This window comes from Gopherus evgoodei, unplaced genomic scaffold (assembly GCF_007399415.2).
Source record: "Gopherus evgoodei ecotype Sinaloan lineage unplaced genomic scaffold, rGopEvg1_v1.p scaffold_31_arrow_ctg1, whole genome shotgun sequence".
Taxonomy (NCBI): Eukaryota; Metazoa; Chordata; order Testudines; family Testudinidae; genus Gopherus; species Gopherus evgoodei.
The window spans coordinates 4707511-4729162 of NW_022059983.1; the positions used below are offsets into that span (position 1 = coordinate 4707511).

Sequence of the window (21652 nt, forward strand, 5' to 3'; positions counted from 1 at the left end):
GCTGGAGGGGACGACCCGTGTGTGTGTGTGTGCGTGTGTCCACCCATCCCTCCCTGCTGCCCCTTGCTGGAGGGGATGAGCCCTGCTCTGTGCGTGTGTCCGTCTGTCCGTCCGTCCCTGCTGGACGGGATGAGCCCTGCTGTGCATGTGTCCCTGCTGGACGGGATGAGTCCTGCTCTGTGTGTGTGAGAATCATAGAATCATAGATTATTAGGGTTGGAAGAGACCTCAAGAGATCATCTAGTCCAACCCCCTGCTTAAAGCAGGACCAATCCCCAAATGGCCCCCTCAAAGATTGAACTCACAACCCTGGGTTTAGCAGGGGATGAGCCCTGCCCTGTGTGTGTGAACGTGTGTGCTGGGCACCCTCTATCTCTCAGGGTGGGAATCGACCCAGGTCTGCTCAGCTCAGCGGAGGGGGCCGGATCCAGTGCGGGATGATGAACTCCGAAACAGGGGTGATTACAGGGCAGGGGGCAGGGGCAGTGGCTGGAGACAGCTCTTGGTGGGCAGCGTCCCAGCGCCAACAGGTCTGTGAGGCTGGGGGAGCCTCCCCCAGGGGACGGGGAACCCAGCATGGCAGGGGATGGTCCCACTCCCCTCCTGGGCAGAATAGACTGGCGCTAGGCTTGGGTGGATTGATTTAAATCAATTTTAATCAGGATTCAAATCGGCGAGCGCAGGAACCCGGCACCATAACCAGCCGCGTAAACCTGGCTTCCCAGCTGTGCTTTCTAGTGATTTTTTTTCCCTAAGGAAACCCTGAGCCTCCTTGGCCAGTAACCATGAAAACCCAGTCATTGCAATGGGACTCCGAGCCCATCCAGGCCAGGACCCAGTAACCCCAGCCCAGCCCAGCCCTGACGGGGGGTTTGTCCAACCAGGTCCTAAGAACCTCCAGTGACGGGGATCCCATGGCCTCCCTTGACCACCGATTCCAGAGCTGAACTCCCCTGGGCGTTAGAGAGTTTTTCCTAATATCCAACCTCCATCTCCCTGGCTGCAGGTAAAGCCCATTCCTGCTCGTTCTGCCTTGATCTCCCTCCTCCTTAGAAGGGCCCGAAACATGTTTGCAGCCTGTTCTCAGATCCCAACTCAGTCGTCTCTCAAGACTAAACAAGTCCAGGTTTTTATCCTTCCCTCCCAGCTCAGGTTTTCTGAACCTTTGCTCATTTTTGCCCCTCTCCTCTAGACTCTCTCGAGTTTATCCCCATTGTTATCAAAGGTTGCCCCCCCCCCCACCCGTTCTGCACCCGAGACCTCGTAAGTTACAACTAAACCCGGGCTTGGTGCTAAATTTGGTGCTGCTTTTTGCTAAAGCCAAAAGATGGATCCGGCGAATGAGGACCGTGTTGTTCGCTATTTTCTAACAATCCAAAAAAATTAAGCCCCTGGATGAATGGCTGCTAAGCTACAGAACTGCGGAAATGGCTTGAAACATTTATTTAAGCAATTCTGTCGCCTAACAGCTGTTTATTCAGAAGTTGAATTTTTTCACATTAGAAAACAGCAAGTTCCTTATTTGCACAATCATTTTTTCTGCTTGTGACTGGGGTCAAGCTGCCATTGAATGGAAATGGGAACGCAATTAAAAATGCACAAAACCCAAACTTTTAAAAACGGATCTTATAATTAAATAAAATGACCTTAAATGTGTCGGCAATGTGAACTTACTTTGTCTTTAAGATCATTTTGTTTAATAAAAACCATTTTAAAAGGCAGGTTTTGTGCCTTTTTTAAACGAATTCCCTCTTTTAAAAGCAAAGCGTATTTTGATCAGAAGAATAAGTTTATCAAAATATGGCTTGTGTTTAAAATGGGATTAATTTAAAAAGGCACAAACCCAGCCTTTTAAAATGGTTTTTATTGGTTCAGTAGAATGACCTTGACTATGATACGTAGTAAGACAACTGCAAAAGATGGTTTGCTTTTAAAAAACAGGAATGTGTTTAAAAAGGCACAAACCGGCCTTTTAAAATTGTTTTTATTAGTTAAATAAAATGACGTTCACTATGCTGGAGCCATTAGAAGTCCAAGTACATTTATCAAACCAGAGTTTGCATTTAAAACTAATTGATCAGACAAAGGAAAGGTTACCTGGGGTTAGAGGGTTGAAGTAATTGGTTTTGGTCACCAAATCCTTCAAGATTTTTGCCCCAGCAGATTTTGTGCTTAGTTTTTTGTTCATCCATTGGAAGAGGAAAAGAAGCGTTTCCGCTCGCTCAGCTCAGTGGCTTTCCTGACTTTGCTTTGCCGAAGCTGGAAGGAAAGAACCTTTTCTCTCTGCAGCGGCTGTTGAAAGTGGGGTTAACCCTTTAGCGAACTCCCGTGCCGGCTATTTCCAGCCGCTCGGTGGCTTTACTTTCTGTAAAATGTTGGGAGCAAGCGTGGACGGCTGCGCTGCTGTTTGAGTGGCGGTGATCGGAGGCGGTCGGGATCTCAAATCGGTTTGGTTTTTTTGAAAGAAAACTGGATTTGTCGTCCGTCAAAAAATCCCATTTAAATTAAATTAAGCATTGGATATTAATAGTTAATCATTACCAATAAACAGTTGATTTTTATATCCGTGGAGCAGTCCGACCTGCCCCTGTGGTCGCTGATTCCAGGGGCTGGGGTCTCTGGAGTGGTGTGGTGTGTGTGTGTGGCGTCCCTGCTGGTGGTAGCTGGGTGGACAGGGGGCCCTAGCTTTTGGGAAGGGTGAGCCCCACCTCGGGGTCAGGTTGGAATCAAGGCCCCTGCCATGGGGCAGCCAAGTGCATTGTGGGAACTGTGCTCCTTCCCCCAAGGAATCCAGCACAGATCAGTGAGGGGGAGTGGGGGCCAAGGGGTCTGAGCCAGGGTGGAGGCGGGATACTGGGTTAGATGGGCCCATGGGTCTGATCTGGGGGAGCAAGATTGCAGGCTAGCTAGGTGATAGATGCTGGTGATGGGATACCAGGGTGGATGGGTCCAATCTAGGGCAGCAGGTGCTGTGGACGGGATACCAGGCTAGATGGGCAGATGCTCAGTGTGGTGTGTGTGTGAGGGGAGGGCTGCAGTTCAGCTCAGTCCCCCACCCTCCTCTTGCTTGTCCTCCAAGCTGCCATCCCACGTAGGGGGACAATGGAACCACACTGAACTCCACTGGGCTGGCTCCTCCGGGAACACAGGGAGACAGGACACCCGTCTGTCAGCCCCTCATGGAGTATTTTCTCGTCCTGGGTCCGTGTGATGCAAACCAGGGAGGCGTCCCAAGGCGAGAGGGGAGAGCTGGGAATTGAAGCCGATTGGTGATATCTGTCCGGCTCCCTGTGTCCTATCCCTGCAGAGATGGGCCAGCTGAAAGCCACCACTACCTAGCCACGCCTGCCATGGGAACTGGGCATCTGCTAACACTCCCCCACCCTAGCAAGGGGAGGGGTGAGCAGTGCCTGACCAATGGGAAACAGTGATATGGATAGAACCCAGGAGTCTTGCCTCCTAGCCCCCCTCTGCTCTAACCACTAGACACCACTCCCTTCCCACAGCCAGGGAGAGAACCAGGAGTCCTGCCTCCAACCCCCACTCTAGCCCTTCAACCCCACTTCCCTCCCACAGCTGGGGACAGAACCAGGAGTCCTGGCTCTAACCACTAGACCCCACTCCCCTCCCAGAGCCATGGGTAAAACCCAGCAGTCCTGCTGCCACCTACGCAAAAAGAGCAGCAAGGACTAGCTATGAACAGAAGCGAGTGGGCCAGTCTTGTTCCCTCCATGGCTGGTGCCCCTGGCCCGAGGGGGCTGGCTGAGGCTTTGCATTCTCCAGTAGTTTCCAGGCTGGGGAAGCAGGGACTGGGAGCACGGCGGGGGCGTCTGTATTTCTTTTGCTGCACTGAGAGAGTGGATGTAAGGCCTGAGGTGCTGCAGGAGGCTGAGGGGGTGCGGCAGCCGCGGGGCAGAGCTTTGCCTTTAGTAGTAAAGTTCTTTGTCCCACCAGCCTGCGGAAAAGAATGAATAATACGGTGAGATTGCTGGAGCTGTGGAGGATCCCAGCATTAGAGCATGTCACCGAGGCAGCCATCTCTGGGGTGGAGCAGCTGGGGAACAGCTGCATATAACGCTGCATGTGCGTCGCTTGCCCAGGGCTGACATGCAGCCACCTCTGGGGTGGGACAGCCGGTGAACAGCCGCACCTGACACCAGACTGGGATGACTCAACTGTGCCAGAATACGCCTCAACCACCACACTATTGTACGACTGTACAAGGCCTCGTGCGGCAGTACTGAAAAACTCCAGTTTTGCTGGGCAATAACACGGTGGCAGACGGCCCGGAGGCGCAGCGCCAGAGGTGACGTTAGAAATGCAAGCCGAGCTCTTGACTAAAAGGCTGTTTTCCAGAGAAACCTGGGGAGTGGCCAAATCAGGTCCTCAGTGACAAAGGGCACCCAGCCACCCGAGCCTGCTGCAACCAAGGCTGAGGGGCCGTGACCTGGTTCTTAGGACAGTGGGAGGTGGCTCCTAGTTGAAACTGCTTTGCTGTGTGGGGACCAGCCTATAAAACGAAGGGGGAGCCGCCCCAGGGCACCCCCTCCCTCGCCCTGCCCTGCCCTCACTGCTGCAGGAGAGAGACAGGAAATCGGCTCTTGGCTCGGGGCGGGGGTCACGGCCTGAGAGCTGGTCAGCAACCTGCCGGGCAGAGAGCCCCAGACGCCACGTGAGTGGCTCTTTCATGTGTCTCCTGTGGCTGTTTGCAGCACATGCTATTAAAAGACGGCGTGATTGAAACTGCAGCACTATTGTCAACGGCTCTGCTATCGTTTGTTGGGTTCGGCCTTTGGAAACCGCGTCTCTTTGTTTTCCTGAGAGCCGTTTCTCATTTTTATGCCTTGTTAACGTGGCCTCACGTAAAAGCCGTCTCCCCGGCTCGTGAATCAGCTGGTTTTCGTGGTGTAGCTAAACCCCTGAGTTTAAACGGAAAGGTTCGAATAACTGCGGGAAAGAAGCCGGCAAGCGGGTCCCTTAAAGGAGGGAGGTTTTCAACCTTTTTCCATTTGAAGACTCCATTTTAAATGGAAGCGTGGACCCCTTTGGAAATCTTAGACTCAGTCTGCGGACTCCCGGGGGTGCGCGGCCCACAGGTTGAAAACCTCTGTCTTAAAGGAATAATGGACTTAAAGAGTTTGTATTGTTGAGGAGGGGACTAGGCAGGGCAGGCCAGACATTTCTGGGGGGAAATCTAAGACCGGGAGTGTGTAGGGGTCACCCCACTGTATAACCCAGGCTGGGGAGAGCCGGGGGTGGCTGGCAGGCTGCTGTTACGCACCCACACACCTGTGTGGTTTGCAACCTGTTAGGCTGTTTGTGAGCGGCCCAGCTGGGAGCTACTTCAGCAAGGCATTAAAGGCACCCAGGGTTGCAGGGCAGGGGTGACACTGCGGCTCATTAGTCTGAGTTCTACCCTGATAGGTTATATTTGTGCGGTGCAGAAATGCAGCCATCTCTGGGGTGGGGCAGCTGGGGAACAGCTGCACATAATGCCGCATGGGGATGGCTTGCCGGACACTGAACTGCAGCCACCTCTGGGGTGGGGCAGCTGGGGAACAGCTGCTCGCGTGATCTCTTGGTTACTCACTTCCAGGGTGCCTGCGGACTCCCAGCTTTCGAATTTCATCATAGACGAAGATGAGGATGCCATAAGGTAACGGCACCAGCCACCACTGGAATCTGGAGAGGAGCCGGGAGAGAGACCTTAGCCACGGAGAACGAGACGGCAGCACCCGCTCAGCCAGAGCACTGGGCCTTTAGCCGTCACTAAGCCAGGTTGAGGAACCAACCCTGAATACAGGAGGGGCACAGGGCCCTCCAGGAGCGTCGGGGCCAGCCCTGGCTGCCTGGGGAAAGCCCTCATCCTTCCCCCTGCAGCACAGTGCCCCCTAGCACCACTGGGGCATCGGGGCCGGCCCTGATTTCCTGGGGAGAGCCCCCTACCCTGACCCCTGCAGCACAGCGCCCCCTAGTGCCATGCTGGGGCATCGGGGCCAGCCCGGACTGCCAGGAGAGAGTCCCCACCCCGCCTCCTGCAGCACAGCGCCCCCTAGTGCCGCCCTGGGGCATCGGGGCCAGCCCGGACTGCCAGGGGAGAGCCCCCATCCTTCCCCCTGCAGCACAGCGCCCCCTAGCACCACTTGGGGCATCGGGGCCGGCCCTGATTTCCTGGGGAGAGCCCCCTACCCTGACCCCTGCAGCACAGCGCCCCCTAGTGCCATGCTGGGGCATCGGGGCCAGCCCGGACTGCCAGGGGAGAGTCCCCTCCCAGCCCCTGGAGCACAATGCCTCCTAGCACCACCTGGGGCATCGGGGCCAGCCTTGACTGCCAGGGGAGAGCCCCCACCCCGCCCCTTGCAGCACAGCACCCCCTAGTGCCGCCCCTGGGGCATTGGCACCAGCCCTGTCTGCCAGGGGAGAGCCCCCACCCCACCTCCTGCAGCACAGCACCCCCTAGCGCCGCAGTGGGCTGAACCAGCAGGGCACATCCCAGCTCTCACCGTATGGGCATGAAGTTGAAGATGTTTGGCATGCCAGGGCAGTAGCATAGGAAGCAGCCCAGGCAGAGCTGGAACACGATGGCGATCACCAGGATTTTATTCCTGCCAGAGAAGCAGACCGTGAGCTCGGGCGAGGCCAGTGAACGGCAGCTGCCCCTGGCTAACATGCTCTCCATGCAGCCGCCAGTGATACAGGGACACCCGAGACCAAACCTCCATCTTGTAGTGTCCTGGGAGGATGCTTGTGAATGACTTGCTTGGCACTGAGATGCAGCCACCTCTGGGGCACTGCATCTAGGGAACAGCTGCACAGCTGAAATGCAGCTGATTCTGGGGTGGGGCAGCTGGGGAACAACTGCACACAACCGTGCATCGAGATGGCTCATCCGGTGCTGAAATGCAGCTACCTCTGGGGTGGGGCAGCTGGGGAACAGCCACACAATGACACCACCTGGGGATGGCTTGCCAGGCGCTGAGATGCAGCTGACTCTGTGGGAGGGGAGGCAGCTGAGAACGGACGCAGAACAAAGGGTCACCCGGACTCCTGGGGTCTCTCCCCAGTGGCCTGTGGACTCCTTGCTCACCTGAAGAAGCCCTGCTGGAAGACGGAGAGACGGCGAGTCTTGCGGATGAGGACGTCCGAGATCTGACACATCTCGATGCTGATGAAGAAGACGGTGTAGCAGGTGTATTCCTGGTACAGGCGCTGCCCAAATGTCTGAGGGTGGGGACAGCGACCAGTCAGAGTCAGCCTCCAGCACCATCCACGTGGGGAAAGACCCCGTGTCCCATTCCCCAATCCCCTGAGCCAGCCAGTCCCCCGGGCCCTGGGGCTAGATTGGAGCTGGCTCCCCCTAGAAGGGAAAGGCTGAGTCCCATTCCCTTAAGCCAGCCAGTCTCCTGCCCGTACACTGACATTCAAGAAGGACACACCCTAGTATCCCAGGCCTTGCTGCCAACCTTCCTGCCCCAGGGAGAGGGCTGGACCCCCCCCCACACTCTGATTCACAGTCCAGACCTCTACCACTGGAGCTAAAGTTGACAGAAGTCTCTCCAGTAGACTGGCAGCAGCAATATGGCTGTTATCCTCTAGGTGGGGCTACTGGAGTTGCTCCATTCCCCAGCAGCAGCAGTATGGCTGTTATCCTCTAGGTGGGGCTACTGGAGTCGCTCCATTCCCCAGCAGCAGCAGTATGGCTGTTATCCTCTAGGTGGGGCTACTGGAGTCGCTCCATTCCCCAGCAGCAGCAGTATGGCTGTTATCCTCTAGGTGGGGCTACTGGAGTCGCTCCATTCCCCAGCAGCAGCAATATGGCTGTTATTCTCTAGGTGGGGCTACGGAGTCGCTCCATTCCCCAGCAGCAGCAGTATGGCTGTTATCCTCTAGGTGGCTCTAGTTGCTTCATTTCCCGGCAGCAGCTGTTATCTCGGATGGCCCATCACTCACCCACTCCTGCCCATAGCTGTCCTGCAGGTCCTGGAGGTGGTCGTTCTCCCACTGGGCCCGCAGCCCCACGCAGAGCAGGGGGAACCAGCCCTCCTGGGCCATGGCCGTGAAGTAGTCTGTGAAGCCAGCGAAGGACTGGATGGCCCCTGGGCAGGTGGGGGGAGGGGAGGAAAAGCCATGAGGGTGGGATGCCCCCGGCACCCTGGGGACTTGGTGCTGCCCCCTGCTGGCTCCCAACAGAGAGGGATGGGGAGGCAGGGCCAGCTGTGGTTGGCTCCACCCACCTTTTCTATTGGGGAGGCAGGGCCAGAGGGGTTTGGCTCCACCAATGAGTTCTAGTGGGGAGGCAGGATGAGCTGTTTGGCTCTGCCCCTGAGGTCCAGCCCCACCTCCCATATGTCAGAGCCACCCCTTGGCCCCCCAAATCTGACCCAATGTCAATCCCTTAAAGAGGGTTAATTAATGTGGAGAAGCCAACAGAACAAGAGGTTATTAAATGGTGAGCTATGAAAAAGGGGGGACAGAGGGTTTGAACTGGATCCTTCAGCTCCCCCACACTAACCATTAGACCCCACTCCCCTCCCAGAGCTGGGGACAGAACCCAGGAGTCCTGGCTCCCAGCCCCCTCTGCTCTAACCCACTAGGCCCCACTCCTGTCCCAGCGCTGGGGAGACAACCCAGGCGTCCTGCGGGGAACACACCGATCTGGAAGTAGGAGTACACAGCCAGGGCTTCGTTCACCAGCCGGTCGCGTCGGGGGTTCCGGGGCTTCAGGTGCATGATGTCACTTTCGGCTTTCTCGTAGGCCAGGGACACCGAGGGGAACTAGCAGGGAGAAAGAGAGAGACTCGCAGGGCTGAGCTGAGGAACCCAGGTGTCCGGGAGAGCACCCCCACCCACCTGCCTGCATCAAAGCACCCCCCTAGTGCTGTGTTGGGACATCAGCCGTGACTGCCAGGGGAGAGCCCCCACCCTGCTCCCTGAGGCACGGCAGCCCCTAACTCCATGCTGGGGCATCGGGGCCAGCCCTGACCTCCAGGGGAGAGCCCGCACCCGGCTGCCTGCAGCCCAGCGCCCATACTCACAATGTCAGTGCAAAGTTCGATGAAGAGGATGGTGATGCAGCCCAGAGGCAGGGGGACGCTGACCGTGATGTAGATCAGATACGGGGTCAGCTCCGGGATGTTCTTGGTCAAGGTGTACGCGATGGATTTTTTCAGGTTGTCAAAAATCAGGCGGCCTGGACAGGACATAGCTGTCAGAGCGCCCCCTGCTGGGGAGATGTCCGAACCTCCCTCCGGTACCCTCTGCCCCTGTCCTAGGGAGAGACCCCCTGCTTGGGAGATGCTCCCAGCTGCTCTCGAGGTCCCAGCCCCATTGTCAGTGCCCCCCACACCACGGGGAGAGTGCCCCCTGCTGGCCCCCAGGCTGCCTGGCCCATTTGGGGTCTAAGCCCCCTGCTCCATGGGCACCTTGCTCCACGCCGGTAACGATGGAAGCAAAATTGTCATCCAGCAGGATCATGTCAGCCGCGTTCTTAGCCGCATCAGAGCCGGCAATGCCCATGGCCACCCCAATATCAGCCTTCTTCAGAGCCGGGGAATCGTTCACCCCATCACCTGTCACGGCCACAATGGCACCCTGTGGAGGGGAGACAGGCAGGTCATGGGGGTGAGGGACAAAGTGGAAGGGAGGGAGAACACTGGGGTGTGGTGAGAAGAAAGAAAGAAAGAAAGAAAGAAAGAAAAAGAGCCATAACAACAAAATAAAGTGAAGAACAATTAAGAAAAGAAAATATGTGAAAGCCAGAGAAAGCAAAGAAAAGAAAGAAAATGAAAAAGAACGAACGAACGAATGAACATGAAAGCCAGAAGCACGGGACTGAGTGCAGGGCAATGGGCAGAGGGAGCGGGTGGGTTCGCTCCTGGGTGCCTCACCAGTTTCTGGCAGCTCTCTACGATGATCAGTTTCTGCTGGGGGGAGGTCCGGGCGAAGACCATCTCGGGATGCATCTTCAGGATCTCGACCAGTTCCTCGGTCTCCATGTCCTTCAGCTGCCCCCCGTTCACCACGCAGGCCCGGGCCTCCCTGGGGAGGGAGAGAGAGCGTCCGTTGCTGAGCCACCCCACACGGTGGTCCCTGGCGAGCCGACCACACAGCACCCCCTGCAGCGAAACCCCACACAATGCCCCTTGATGAGCCACCCTGCAGGACTCCTGGGTTCTATCCCTGGCTCTGGGAGGGGAGGGGAGTGGAGTCTAGTGGTTAGAGCAGGGGAGGGCTGGGAGCCAGGACTCCTGGGTTCTCTCTCGGTTTTGGGCAGGGCTCTCACCGCTTGTTAACCTGCTCCACGGGGATGCGCATCCTGGCGGCGATGTCCTCCACCGTCTCGCTGCCCTCTGAGATGATGCCCACACTGGCCGCAATCGCCTTGGCCGTGATGGGGTGGTCTCCAGTCACCATAATAACCTAGAGGTGGGGGCAGGGCATCAGCACTCCAGGTGGCAGCATGAACTTCCCCAGGGCAGTGTCCCAGGCAAGGTGGGAGAGGGGACTGTGGAGCTATGAGCATCCCCGGGGCAGTGCTCCATGCAGGGTGTGGGAGGGGACTTTGGAACTGTGAACTTCCCTGGGGCAGTGCCCCATGCAGGGTGTGGGAGGGGACTTTGGAGCTGTGAGCTTCCCTGGGGCAGTGGCGCCATACCCGGATGCCGGCCGTGCGGCACTTCATGACGGCGTCAGGCACGGTGGCGCGGGGCGGGTCGATCATGGAGATGAGGCCGGCGAAGCAGAGGCCGCTGGTGGGGAAGTTCATGTCCTCTGTGTCGAAGGCAAAGCCGCGTGGGAACTGCCCTGGGTCCAGGTACAGGTGGCAGAACCCTGCGGGGAACAGCGGGGCCAGGGCCCATGAGGGGTGGGGCACTGAGATCCCCTCTCCCCAGAACCCCAGTCCCATGTGCCCAATGCTTGGGGATCCCTCATCCCTCTTAGGCCTGGGAATTCCCTCTATGATCAGCCCCTCTCCCCCCCACACCTTGGGCGGCCTCCTGTCTTGGCCCCATGAGTCCCATGCACAGACCTCCCCACCTCAGTCCCACATGCCCCACACCCAGGGCACCTCCCGCTCCCTAAGGCCCCTCCAATCCATGCCCAGCATGCCCTCCCCCAGCCCCCCTCCACACCACTTACCCCACGTGCCCTCCCCCAGCCTCCCTCCACGCTCCCTTACCCAGCACACCTCCTCCGGCCCCCATTCATGCCCCTTTACCCCACACACCCTCCCCCAGCCCTCATCCACTCCCCCTTACCCTGCATGCCCTCCCCCAGCCCCCTTCCATGCCCCCTTACCCAGCACACGCTCTCCCAGACCCCCCAGGTCCATGTACGCCGTCTGGAACGCCTCCTTCCACTGCTCGTCCAGGGGCAGTTCCTGCCCCTTGATCATGATGGTGGCGCAACGCTCCAGGATCCGCTCCGGGGCTCCCTTCATCACCAGCAGGTACCGGGGGTCCCGCGGGTCCTCCAGCTCATGGATGGACAGCTGTGCAGACAACAGGAGGGTCAGGACTCCTGGGTTCTATCCCCAGCTCTGGGAGGGGGATGGGACCTAGTGGTTAGAGCAGGGGCCTTGGAGTCAGGCCACCTAGGTCCTATTCCCTCTCTGGGAGTCACTACATGAGCTGGTAGCAGTAGAAGGTTCTTATCCTTTTAACTGGAGCTGAAGGCCTTGCAGGGCTGGGACGCAAACCCCTGCTGACCTGGAATTTGTTGGTGGAGTTGAAGGGGATTTCACAGGCTTTCTTGTAGCGCTCCCGGTACTCCATGACGTTCCCCAGCGTGATCTCGGAGAACTTCAACAGCGCTGTCTCTGAGGCATCTCCAATCACGATCCTCTGGAGAAGGGAGAACAGGTGAGTGGAATCTGGACTCCCAAGCAGTGCTGAGATGCTGGGGTGGGGCAGCTGGGGAACAGCCACACAACACCACTTGGGGATGACTCTCCCAGCGCTCAGATGCAGCCACCTCTGAGGCGGGGCAGCTTAGGAACAGCTGCACAGAGACACTACTGAATAGTTATGACAGAGAAAACAATGCCACATCTAAATGAAAGTGCATGTCGGAGGCACGGTGGAATTATCCTGAGCTGGAGCAGCAAGAGAGAAACACCCTGATTCTTGAGCCTAGAGTCATGAGATCTTTTAATGACCAGCATGAAAGCGCCCCCTGCTAAGCCCCTTCCTCCCTGCAGCACAGCACCCACCAGGGGAGAGCACCCCCTGCTGAGCCCATTTTGTATATCAGATCTAAGTCCCTATTAAATGATATGCGCTCAAGCTGTCTATGCTGCCCATCTCGTCTCTCCTGCATACTTGGCCGTACCTTGGGCACCGGCACGTTGTCCTGGCCTGATTTGAAAAAGGCTCGATTGCAGAGAGACACGATCTTGCACAGAGCTCGCCATGTCTCTGATGACTGATCGAAGCTCTGCCCTGAATGAGAAAGAAATTGATATAACAGCCGAGGAATTCCCTCTCCCACTTCCAACCTGAAATGTCCTAAAGCACTAGAGAAGCAGGGACGACTTGCTGGGTACTGAGATGCAGCCCCCTTTGGGGAGGGAAAGCTGGGGAACCACCACACATAACACCGGACAGGGACGGCTCGCCTGAAGCTGAGATACAACCACCTCTGTGGTGGGGCAGCTGTGGAACAGGGATGGCTCACCCAGTGCTGAGATGCAGCCACCTCTGGGGCGGGACAGTTGGGGAACCACCACACATAACACAGGATAGGGACAGCTCATTTGGCACTGAGATGCAGCCACCTCAGGATGGTAGCAGCTGGATGAACAGGGTCCCATACCTGACTGGTCCTCTGTGGTGTCAGCCGTGTGAATCTGATTGTCGAACCAGAGATGGGAGACAGTCATGCGGTTCTGGGTTAGGGTACCCGTTTTGTCGGAGCAGATGACAGAGGTGGAGCCCAGAGTTTCCACTGCCTCTAGATTCTTCACCACGCAGTTCTTTCGAGCCAGACGCTTGGCTGTGAGTGAGAGACAGACCTGCCGAGGGAGGGAAAGGAAGAAAGATCAGAGTCAGCATAAACAGCAAAGTGTATCCAGATCAGTCAGTAGGAATGCTGCACAAAATCTGGATTGAATCTAGTATGAAACTGGATCAGAGTCAGTCTAAATGTTGCACACAATCTGGACTGGATTCAATTTGAAACTGAATCAGAATTAATGTAAACAGCATTATGCAAAATCTATACTAGATGCAATAAGAGACTAGATCTGAGCACTGTAGAAAACTCAAATTGGAGTGGAGATCATCTAAAAACAGCCTGAAACCTGGAATGGGGTCAGGGTAAACCCAGAGCAAATGCTGCACCCAATCTAGACCAGGGAGTCTCACAAGAAATTCTTTGGTGGCCTCAGAGTGTGGCCACACTGAACATTTTTATTAAAATACTGAATTAACTTTAGGAAAAACAACTAAATCTGCACATAGACACAGCCAAATCCTTGTAATTTATTTATGTAGGAATTTTTTTTTTTGCAGACTCAATGATAATCTCCAGTTTTCTAGTCTTTACTGGACCTAAACAGACGAGAAACACAAATAAGGACCTTTGCACATTCTTGTCTCTTGTTGTTTCTTTTGGTGGTGGTTGCCTTTTAAAAAAAGACTTGCTAGCTAAGTAAGTCTGCAGCTGCAAAAAGTAATATTTGTATATTTGTTAATATCAATTTCCACAGCAGATTTACTCACCCCTGGTAAGCCAGGGGGCAATTAAGCCCTGGATGGGGCGGTGGGAAGGGGGACAGTGGGAGGAATAGGGCAGATGGCCAGGGAGCGAGTGGCGGTCAGGGTAAGGGGGGGGGCAGGTGGGGACTCACTGGTAGCCCGCTTCTCCGGTGTTTGTGGCTCCAGAGGGGGAAGGGACCAACCCAGTCAATGCCCAGGAGGCCGTGGCCGCAAGAAAAGCCCCTGGTGGCCACATTTGACAAACGCTGATCTAGACTGGATCTAATATGGAACTGAATAGGGAGTTGGTCCAAATACTGCAAAATCCGGACTGGATCTGGTGTGAGGCCAGACTGAAGTCCCTGAATACAGTCTGAAGGATTCTGAATCTGGATCCAATATGAAATTATCTTGGACTCAAACTATTTATAAAATCTGGACTGGATTCACTAACATCACATGGTATATAACGCAAAATCCACTGTTACACCAGATCGGAGTCAGTTTAAACACTACAAAACCTGAACCGGACCCAGAGTGAGACTGAAAACCTGGACTGGATCCAGACTGAGATCAGATTGGAGTAGGTCTAAACAATGCATAAAACCTGAATTGGATCCACATTGAGACTGGATCGGAATCAGCCTAAATGCTGCACAAAACCTGGGCTGGATCTAGTACAAAACTGGTTCAAAGTCAGTCTAAACACTGCATTAAATCTGGTCTAGTTTCGGTGTGAGGCCGGATTGGTATCAGTGTGAAAACAACATAAAACATGGACTGGCTCCAGTACAAAGCGAGATCGGAGGCAAACTATGTATAAAACCTGGACCGGATCTAGTGTGAGACTGGAGTGGAGTCAGGATGAACCTGAAAGAAAACCCGGACTGGATCAATTGTGGGACTGGATTGGAGTCAGGGTGAAGCTGGCACAAAACCTGGACTAGGTCCCTTGTGAGTGCGGCTTGGAGTCAGGGCCCCGCCAAGGCTGGTCAAGGTGGACTCACCGTGACAGTGGCCAGCAGCCCCTCGGGCACATAGGCCACCACAATGGCCATGAAGAAGACCATGGCCTTGAGGAAGGGGTAGCCGATCACCATGGCGACAATGAAGAAGGTGCCCCCGAAGAAGATGGCCAGGCCGGCGATGATATCCACAAAGTGCTCGATCTCGATGGCGATGGGCGTCTTCTCGTTCTCCACGCCCGAGGCCAGGCTGGCGATGCGCCCGATGATGGTGCGGTCTCCGGTGTTAACGATGATGCCGGTGGCAGTGCCTGGTGGGGAGAAGAGATGGAGCTGAGATGACTACACAATGACTGGTGTGGCCTCGGCCACAAAGGAGCCAAGGGAGGGCTCTCCGGCGCTGAGATGCAGCCATCTCTGGGGTGGGGCAGCTGGGGAACAACCTCACAGCAACATTGCGCAATGATTCAGGACAAGATGTGAAGGAGAATCTTGTATCCAGTTGAAACCACAGGAGGGAATTTAGAGAGAGTGTCCACCATCGAGCCACCCCACATTCCACCCATGAACGGGACCAGCCCTAACTGGCCCCAGTGCCCCAGCATGGCACTAGGAGGCGCTGTGATGCAGGGAGTGGAGTGGGGGCTCTCCCCTGGCAGCCCTAACTGTCAGGGGAGAGCCCCCACCCTGCCTCCTGCAGCACAGCGCCCCCTAGCACCATGCTGGGGCATTGGGGCCAGCCCTGATGGCCAGGGGAGAGTGCCCCCTTTTGAGTCATCCCCCAGCCAGGTCTCCCCTCCACGCGCCAATGGGGCCCTTCCCTGCTGGCACCTTCCAGGCACATGGTGGAGAAGAAGGCGATGTTCCGGGTCTCCAGCGGGCTCTCGTGGGTGCACTCTGGGGCTCTTGTCTGGGGTTCGGACTCCCCTGTCAGAGACGAATTATCCACCTGCAAGAAAGAGCCCAGTGGGTCAGTGCCACCCTACGTCCCCCCAACTCTCCCTGGCTTGGAGGCCTCTGGCATGGATGGGAGGCTGTGGGGTGGTGGGTGAGGGAGCAGGCCCAGGAGTGGGGGCTAGATCAATGGGTGCCCAAGTGATCAGCTGGGCAGACAGATAGGCACTGTCCAGTTAGGAGGCAGCAACACACACAAACACACACACACACACACCCTATGTTCCCCCATCCTGAGCTAACGCAGCCCCTCGCACCTTGCAGCCCTGTGCCGTGATGATCCGGATGTCGGCCGGGACCCTGTCCCCGCCCTTGATCTCCACCAGGTCACCCACCACCAGCTGGTTGGCATTGATCTGGAATTTGTCCCCGTCCCGAATCACCGTGGCTTGCTAGGAGAGTGAGAAGAGTCAGTGTTAACCTTGGAGCTATGGCCAGACATGGGGACACCGCACGGGGATGGCTCATCCGGTGCTGAGATGCAGCCACCTCTGGGGTGGGGCACAGCTGCACATAACACCGCACAGTGACAACTTTCCCAGGGCTGAGATGCAGCTGGGTTGGGGCAGCTGGGGAACAGCAGCACATAGGTATGGCTCTGCTTTAAGCACTCTCCTCTCAGAGCTAGGGATAGAACTCAGGAGTCCTGGCTTCTAGCCCCTCCCCCTTGCTCTAACCACTAGACCCCTCCTCCCAGTACAATGACTGAGGTATCCATGGCTTGGGTTCCTCTCCCACCCTAGTCCTCACCTGTGGCACGAGATTCTTGAAGCTGGCGATGATGTTGGTGCTCTTGAACTCCTGGTAGTAGCCAAAGCAGCCGGTCACGACCACCACGGCGATGAGGGCAATAGCCAGGTACAGCTGCCCCGGGAGAGGGTATAGGGAGAAAGATTATTACTCATCCCCTGGCCCAGCGGCGTCCCCTGCTTTGCCAAGCTGCCCAAGTCTGCAGAGAGCCTGGGACAACCCACTTCCCTCCCAGAGCTGGGGAGAGAACCCAGGAGTCCTGTCTCCCAGCCTCTTCCCCGCACACTTTAACCACTAGACTCCCTTCCCTTACTAGACTCAGGGATAGAACCCAGGAGTCCTGGTTCCCAGCCCCCCTTGGTGTAACCCGCTAGACTCCACTCCCTTCCCAGAGCCAGGGATGGAACCCAGGCGTCCTGCCCCCTCCTGCCCCCGTGGGGTACCCACGTTATCTGCGCTGGTCAGGTCTCCTTGGCCGCACTGGATGCCGAAGGCTATGAGGCAGATGGCAGCAGCCACCCACATCAGGCACTGCAGCCCCCCGGCCAGCTGGCGGGCGAATTTGACATATTCAGGGGTCCCCTTGGGGGGTTTGAGCTCGTTGGGGCCATCTCGGAGCAAGATCTCTCCTGCCACTGTGCTGTTCATGCCCTGGATGCAGATAGAGAGAGTGTCTCATGTTAGGTGGAGGCACCCCTATGCTATGTGGAGGCGTGGCTATAATATAGGGGTGAAGCTACAGCACGGGGCAGGGCTATTAGGTGGGGGTGGAGCTTTAATAAAGGGGTGGGGGCTGAGTGTATCTAGGCTCTCCAGAATCACCTTTGTCCACCCACTTTGCTGTCTATAGCTTCCTCAGTTTCCTCTCCAAAGAGCCACATGAACCCAGGGCCGGATGGAGACTCAAAGCCCCAGCTCCTGGAGTCAGATGAATGCCGCAGGATCTCAGCTTTCATTAAAAAAAAGTTAAGCCAGGTTCTAGCTCTTGTGGTGGAGGAGAAAAGTTCTGAAATGTGCCTGCTGCCTGCCTGAGTTTGCAGAGAGCCTGAGCAGATTTCTCAGCAAGGGCTGAAAACAGCACTCTTTATGGCAGTCTTCCTCCTCTTGGCTGGTGTCCCTCTCACCACAACTGGGGCACTGCCCTCAGGAAGCTCACAGCTCTGGAGATGCCCTCCAAACCTGGCTGGGGCACTGCTTAGAGGAAGCTCACAGCCCTGGGGACAGGTCAGAGACTGTTTGAATACATGAGGAATTGAAGGAGGAGCCTCCAGCCCAAAAAGAAGTGGCTCCCAAAGCCCAGTGAGGATGGGCTACCATGTAGAGGGCACGGTCACCTTTGGGTGGGTGGGCCCACTGCCAGAGAAGGTGTGCTGTACTCTAGCCCCTGGGATGTAGTGGAGCAGTAAACAGCACCCGGAGCTGGGTTGAGAGGCACAGACCTACCCGGCCTCCATCTCGGGGGCCCTTACCTTGGTCACGTTGGTTTGGTACTTCAGCTCCAGGTCTTCCACCGAGAGCTGATGATCGTCCTGGAGGAGAGAAGGGATCCCAGAGTGGGTGAACAGGCTGCCCCAAGTGTGACTGATGCTGTCTGGGTCTGCTGAGAGTCTGAGCCCATCGCTGGGAGGAGGGGAGCTGCTCCCAGTGTGACTGACGCAGTGATGCTGCCTGGGTCTCCCGAGAGCCTGAGCTCGTCGCTGGGAGATGGGGCAGCTGCCCCAGTGTGACAGACACAGCGATGCTGCCTGGATCTGCTGAGAGCCTGAGCTCGTCGCTGGGAGATGGGGCAGCTGCCCCAGTGTGACAGACACAGCGATGCTGCCTGGGTCTGCCGAGAGCCTGAGCTCGTCGCTGGGAGAGGGGGGAGCTGCCCCAGTGTGACAGACACAGCGACGCTGCCTGGGTCTGCTGAGAGCCTGAGCTCGTCGCTGGGAGATGGGGCAGCTGCCCCAGTGTGACAGACACAGCGATGCTGCCTGGGTCTGCCGAGAGCCTGAGCTCATCGCTGGGAGAGGGGGGAGCTTCCCCTAGTATGACTGATGCAGTGACACTGCCTGGGTCTGCTGAGAGCCTGAGCTCGTCGCTGGGAGATGGGGCAGCTGCCCCAGTGTGACAGACACAGCGACGCTGCCTGGGTCTGCCGAGAGCCTGAGCTCATCGCTGGGAGAGGGGGGAGCTGCCCCAGTGTGACAGACACAGCGATGCTGCCTGGGTCTGCCGAGAGCCTGAGCTCATCGCTGGGAGAGGGGGGAGCTGCCCCAGTGTGACAGACACAGCGATGCTGCCTGGGTCTGCTGAGAGCCTGAGCTCATCGCTGGGAGATAGGGCAGCTGCCCCAGTGTGACAGACACAGCGACGCTGCCTGGGTCTCCCGAGAGCCTGAGCTCGTCGCTGGGAGACAGGGGAGCTGCTCCCAGTGTGACTGACGCAGTGACGCTGTCTGGGTCTCCCGAGAGCCTGAGCTCATCGCTGGGAGAGGGGGGAGCTGCCCCAGTGTGACAGACACAGCGACGCTGCCTGGGTCTCCCGAGAGCCTGAGCTCGTCGCTGGGAGAGGGGGGAGCTGCCCCAGTGTGACAGACACAGCGATGCTACCTGGATCTGCTGAGAGCCTGAGCTCGTCGCTGGGAGATGGGGGGAGCTGCCCCAGTGTGACAGACACAGCGATGCTGCCTGGGTCTGCCGAGAGCCTGAGCTCGTCGCTGGGAGAGGGGAGAGCTGCCGCAGTGTGACAGAAACAGCGATGCTGCCTGGGTCTGCCAAGAGCCTGAGCTCGTCGCTGGGAGAGGGGGAGCTTCCCCTAGTATGACTGATGCAGTGACACTGCCTGGGTCTGCTGAGAGCCTGAGCTTGTCGCTGGGAGAGGGGGGAGCTTCCCCTAGTATGACTGATGCAGTGACACTGCCTGGGTCTGCTGAGAGCCTGAGCTCGTCACTGGGAGACGGGGGAGCTGCCCTCAGTGTGACAGACACAGTGACGCTGCCTGGGTCTGCTGAGAGCCTGAGCCTATTGCTCTGAGATGAGGGTTTTCTACAGCTGCTGCTAGCTCCCCACAGAAGCTAACAGCTCTACTACTACTGCCGGCTGCTTGAGCAACAGAGCTTTGTGCAAGGCCCATCGCCGAGTCTTGCAAGTGAGCCCAGTCCGGCTGCCCCCACTCACCACATCCATCTCTTTCTTCATGCTCTCCAGCTTCTCTTTCTTCTTCGCCGCCTTGTTCGTCTTCTTCTTCTTGATCTTCACGTCCATGTCACCATTGCCCTGCTTCTCCATCTCCACCGAGTACATCTCGTACTGGTCCTGTGGAGAGGAGAACAGCCCTACTGCTGCTGGCCTTTGGGGGAGCTGCTCCCTGAGCTCAGCAAGTAGAGGGCTGTGCTGAAGGGACCCAGCTGGGTCTCTGCAAGATAACAGCCCTACTACTGCTGCCAGTAGGTGATAAGGAGTCTCAATGCTGGGGTAGTCAGCTCAGCCACCCTGGGTTCTCTCCCCAGCTCTGGGAGGGGAGTGGGGTCTAGTGGTTAGAGCAGGGGGCAGTGGCTGGGAGTCAGGACTCCTGGGTTCTCTCCCCAGCTCTGGGAGAGGAGTGGGGTCTAGTGGTTAGAGCAGAGAGGGCTGGAAGCCAGGACTCCTGGGTCCTATAGCACTGGTTCAGATGAGTTCACATCCCTTTGTTCTTCCTTAGACCCTGCATCCAAGGGGTTTGCTGGGGCTCTTAGCACGGGAGGAGTGGTGCCGTTCACTTCTCCTCTCGTTGACAGCTGTTCTCTAAGCTATCAAAAGGCTGGTGCAAAAGGGAGACCGCCCCCTGTTGAGCCAGGGTCCTATAGCAAAGCACCGCTGGGGCATCGGGGCCAGCCCTGCCTGCCGGGGCCATGGATTCCTTGGCTGCAGATCCTCTGGCTGTGAGATGGCCAGTCATGTGGGAGCGTCACAGCTGGGCCAATTGTTCCTTGCACGGCCCCTAGGGGGCGCCATTTATCCAACTCAATTACCCTCCCCCCCCGCCACCTCCAATTGGAAAGTCAAAGAACAAAACAGCTGTGAAATTAACCAGGTGCGACTTCAAAATCCTCTGTGCATCCCCCCTCCCCCATATACACCTTCTATCCGCCCATCGCCCCCAATACACACCTTCTATCCACCCATCCCACACTTACCCCCCCACTTACCCCTTCTATCCACCCATCCCCACATATCCTCTATCCACCCATCCCCATACACACCTTCTATCCACCCATCCCCACATACCCCTTATATCCATCCCGCCTATACACCCCTTCTATCCACCCATCCCCCCCATACACACCTTATCCACCCATCCCACACTTACCCCCCCACTTACCCCTTCTATCCACCCATCCCCACATACCCCTTATATCCATCCCGCCTATACACCCCTTCTATCCACCCATCCCCACGTACCCCCTCTATCCATCCCCCCTATACACCCCTTCTATCCACCCATCCCCACATACCCCCTCTATTCACCCATCTCCATACACACCCTCTATCCACCCAGCTCCATGTACCCCTTATATCCATCCCCCCTATACACACCCTCTATTCACTCATTCCCACATACCCCCTCTATCCATCCATCCCCATACCCAGTCATCTAACTATTCATCCACTCACCCTCCTATACTCCCTCTGTCTACCCATTCATCCCCATATACTCCCCCTCTATCTACCCATCCATCTAGCCATCCATCCCCATATACCCTGTCTATCTATCTATCTGGCCCTGAACACACTCTCTATTTATCAAGCTATCCACAAGGACACCCAGCACCCTGGCGTCTGGTCCCTTCCCACCATAGAGAATCAGAGCTGGGCCCTTACCGCTTTCCCCATCCTGGCTCTCTGGGCACCCAGGCAGGCGGGACACACTGGGAATGGGGGCCGCTCTGGCAGATGGGCGGCAGCACACCTAGTGCTGGCAGTCCAGCCCGGGCAAGCACTCGTGTCCGTCACGGAGCCTTTTATACTGTCCCCGGGGACCTTCCCCGCCCACTGCCGACGCTGCGGTGCCATAGCCGGGCCCCCGTTTTGCGTGAGCCTTGAAGTCACAGACCAGGAGCCGATAACCTCGGCAGGTGGAGAACAAAACACTGCGATCACCTTGGGATGACCCCCCAGGGAGCCAACATGCCTGACGCTGGTGAGGACCAGCAAGGTGACACCCCCAGCTTGGGAGAAAGGGACACAGCCCTCCAGCAGGGGGTCTGGGAGCCAGGACTCCTGGGATCTCTCTCCAGCTGTGGGAGGGGAGTGGGGTCTAGTG

The 21652-nt window shown here is 57.0% G+C and overlaps 1 protein-coding gene across 1 annotated transcript; it reads right to left on the reverse strand.

The window, feature by feature from the left end:
* Positions 1-286: 286 nt before the first annotated feature.
* On the reverse strand, positions 287-21222 carry ATP4A (ATPase H+/K+ transporting subunit alpha). Its single transcript, XM_030543241.1, has 23 exons — positions 21211-21222; positions 19528-19665; positions 17836-17895; positions 16814-17017; positions 16367-16480; positions 15874-16008; positions 15494-15611; positions 14705-14973; positions 12814-13012; positions 12331-12440; positions 11709-11843; positions 11299-11491; positions 10655-10830; positions 10283-10419; positions 9888-10038; positions 9423-9591; positions 9036-9190; positions 8652-8775; positions 7951-8096; positions 7088-7221; positions 6504-6605; positions 5591-5682; positions 287-3955 (listed from the first exon to the last, which is right to left on the reverse strand). Exons 1-23 carry the CDS (start codon positions 21220-21222, stop codon positions 3927-3929), a joined length of 3102 nt encoding a protein of 1033 aa, XP_030399101.1. The 3' UTR covers positions 287-3926.
* Between the last annotated feature and the right edge of the window lie 430 nt (positions 21223-21652).

Bases quoted from the DNA above. Each gene is read 5' to 3' on its own strand.
- ATP4A (XM_030543241.1), bottom strand. The intron at 13,013-14,704 runs GTGAGTCCACCT...CTCCCTCGGCAG, and splicing joins GGCTGCTGGCCACTGTCACG to GTCTGTCTCTCACTCACAGC. The intron at 9,191-9,422 runs GTGCCCATGGAG...TGTCCTGTCCAG, and splicing joins CGTTACCGGCGTGGAGCAAG to GCCGCCTGATTTTTGACAAC.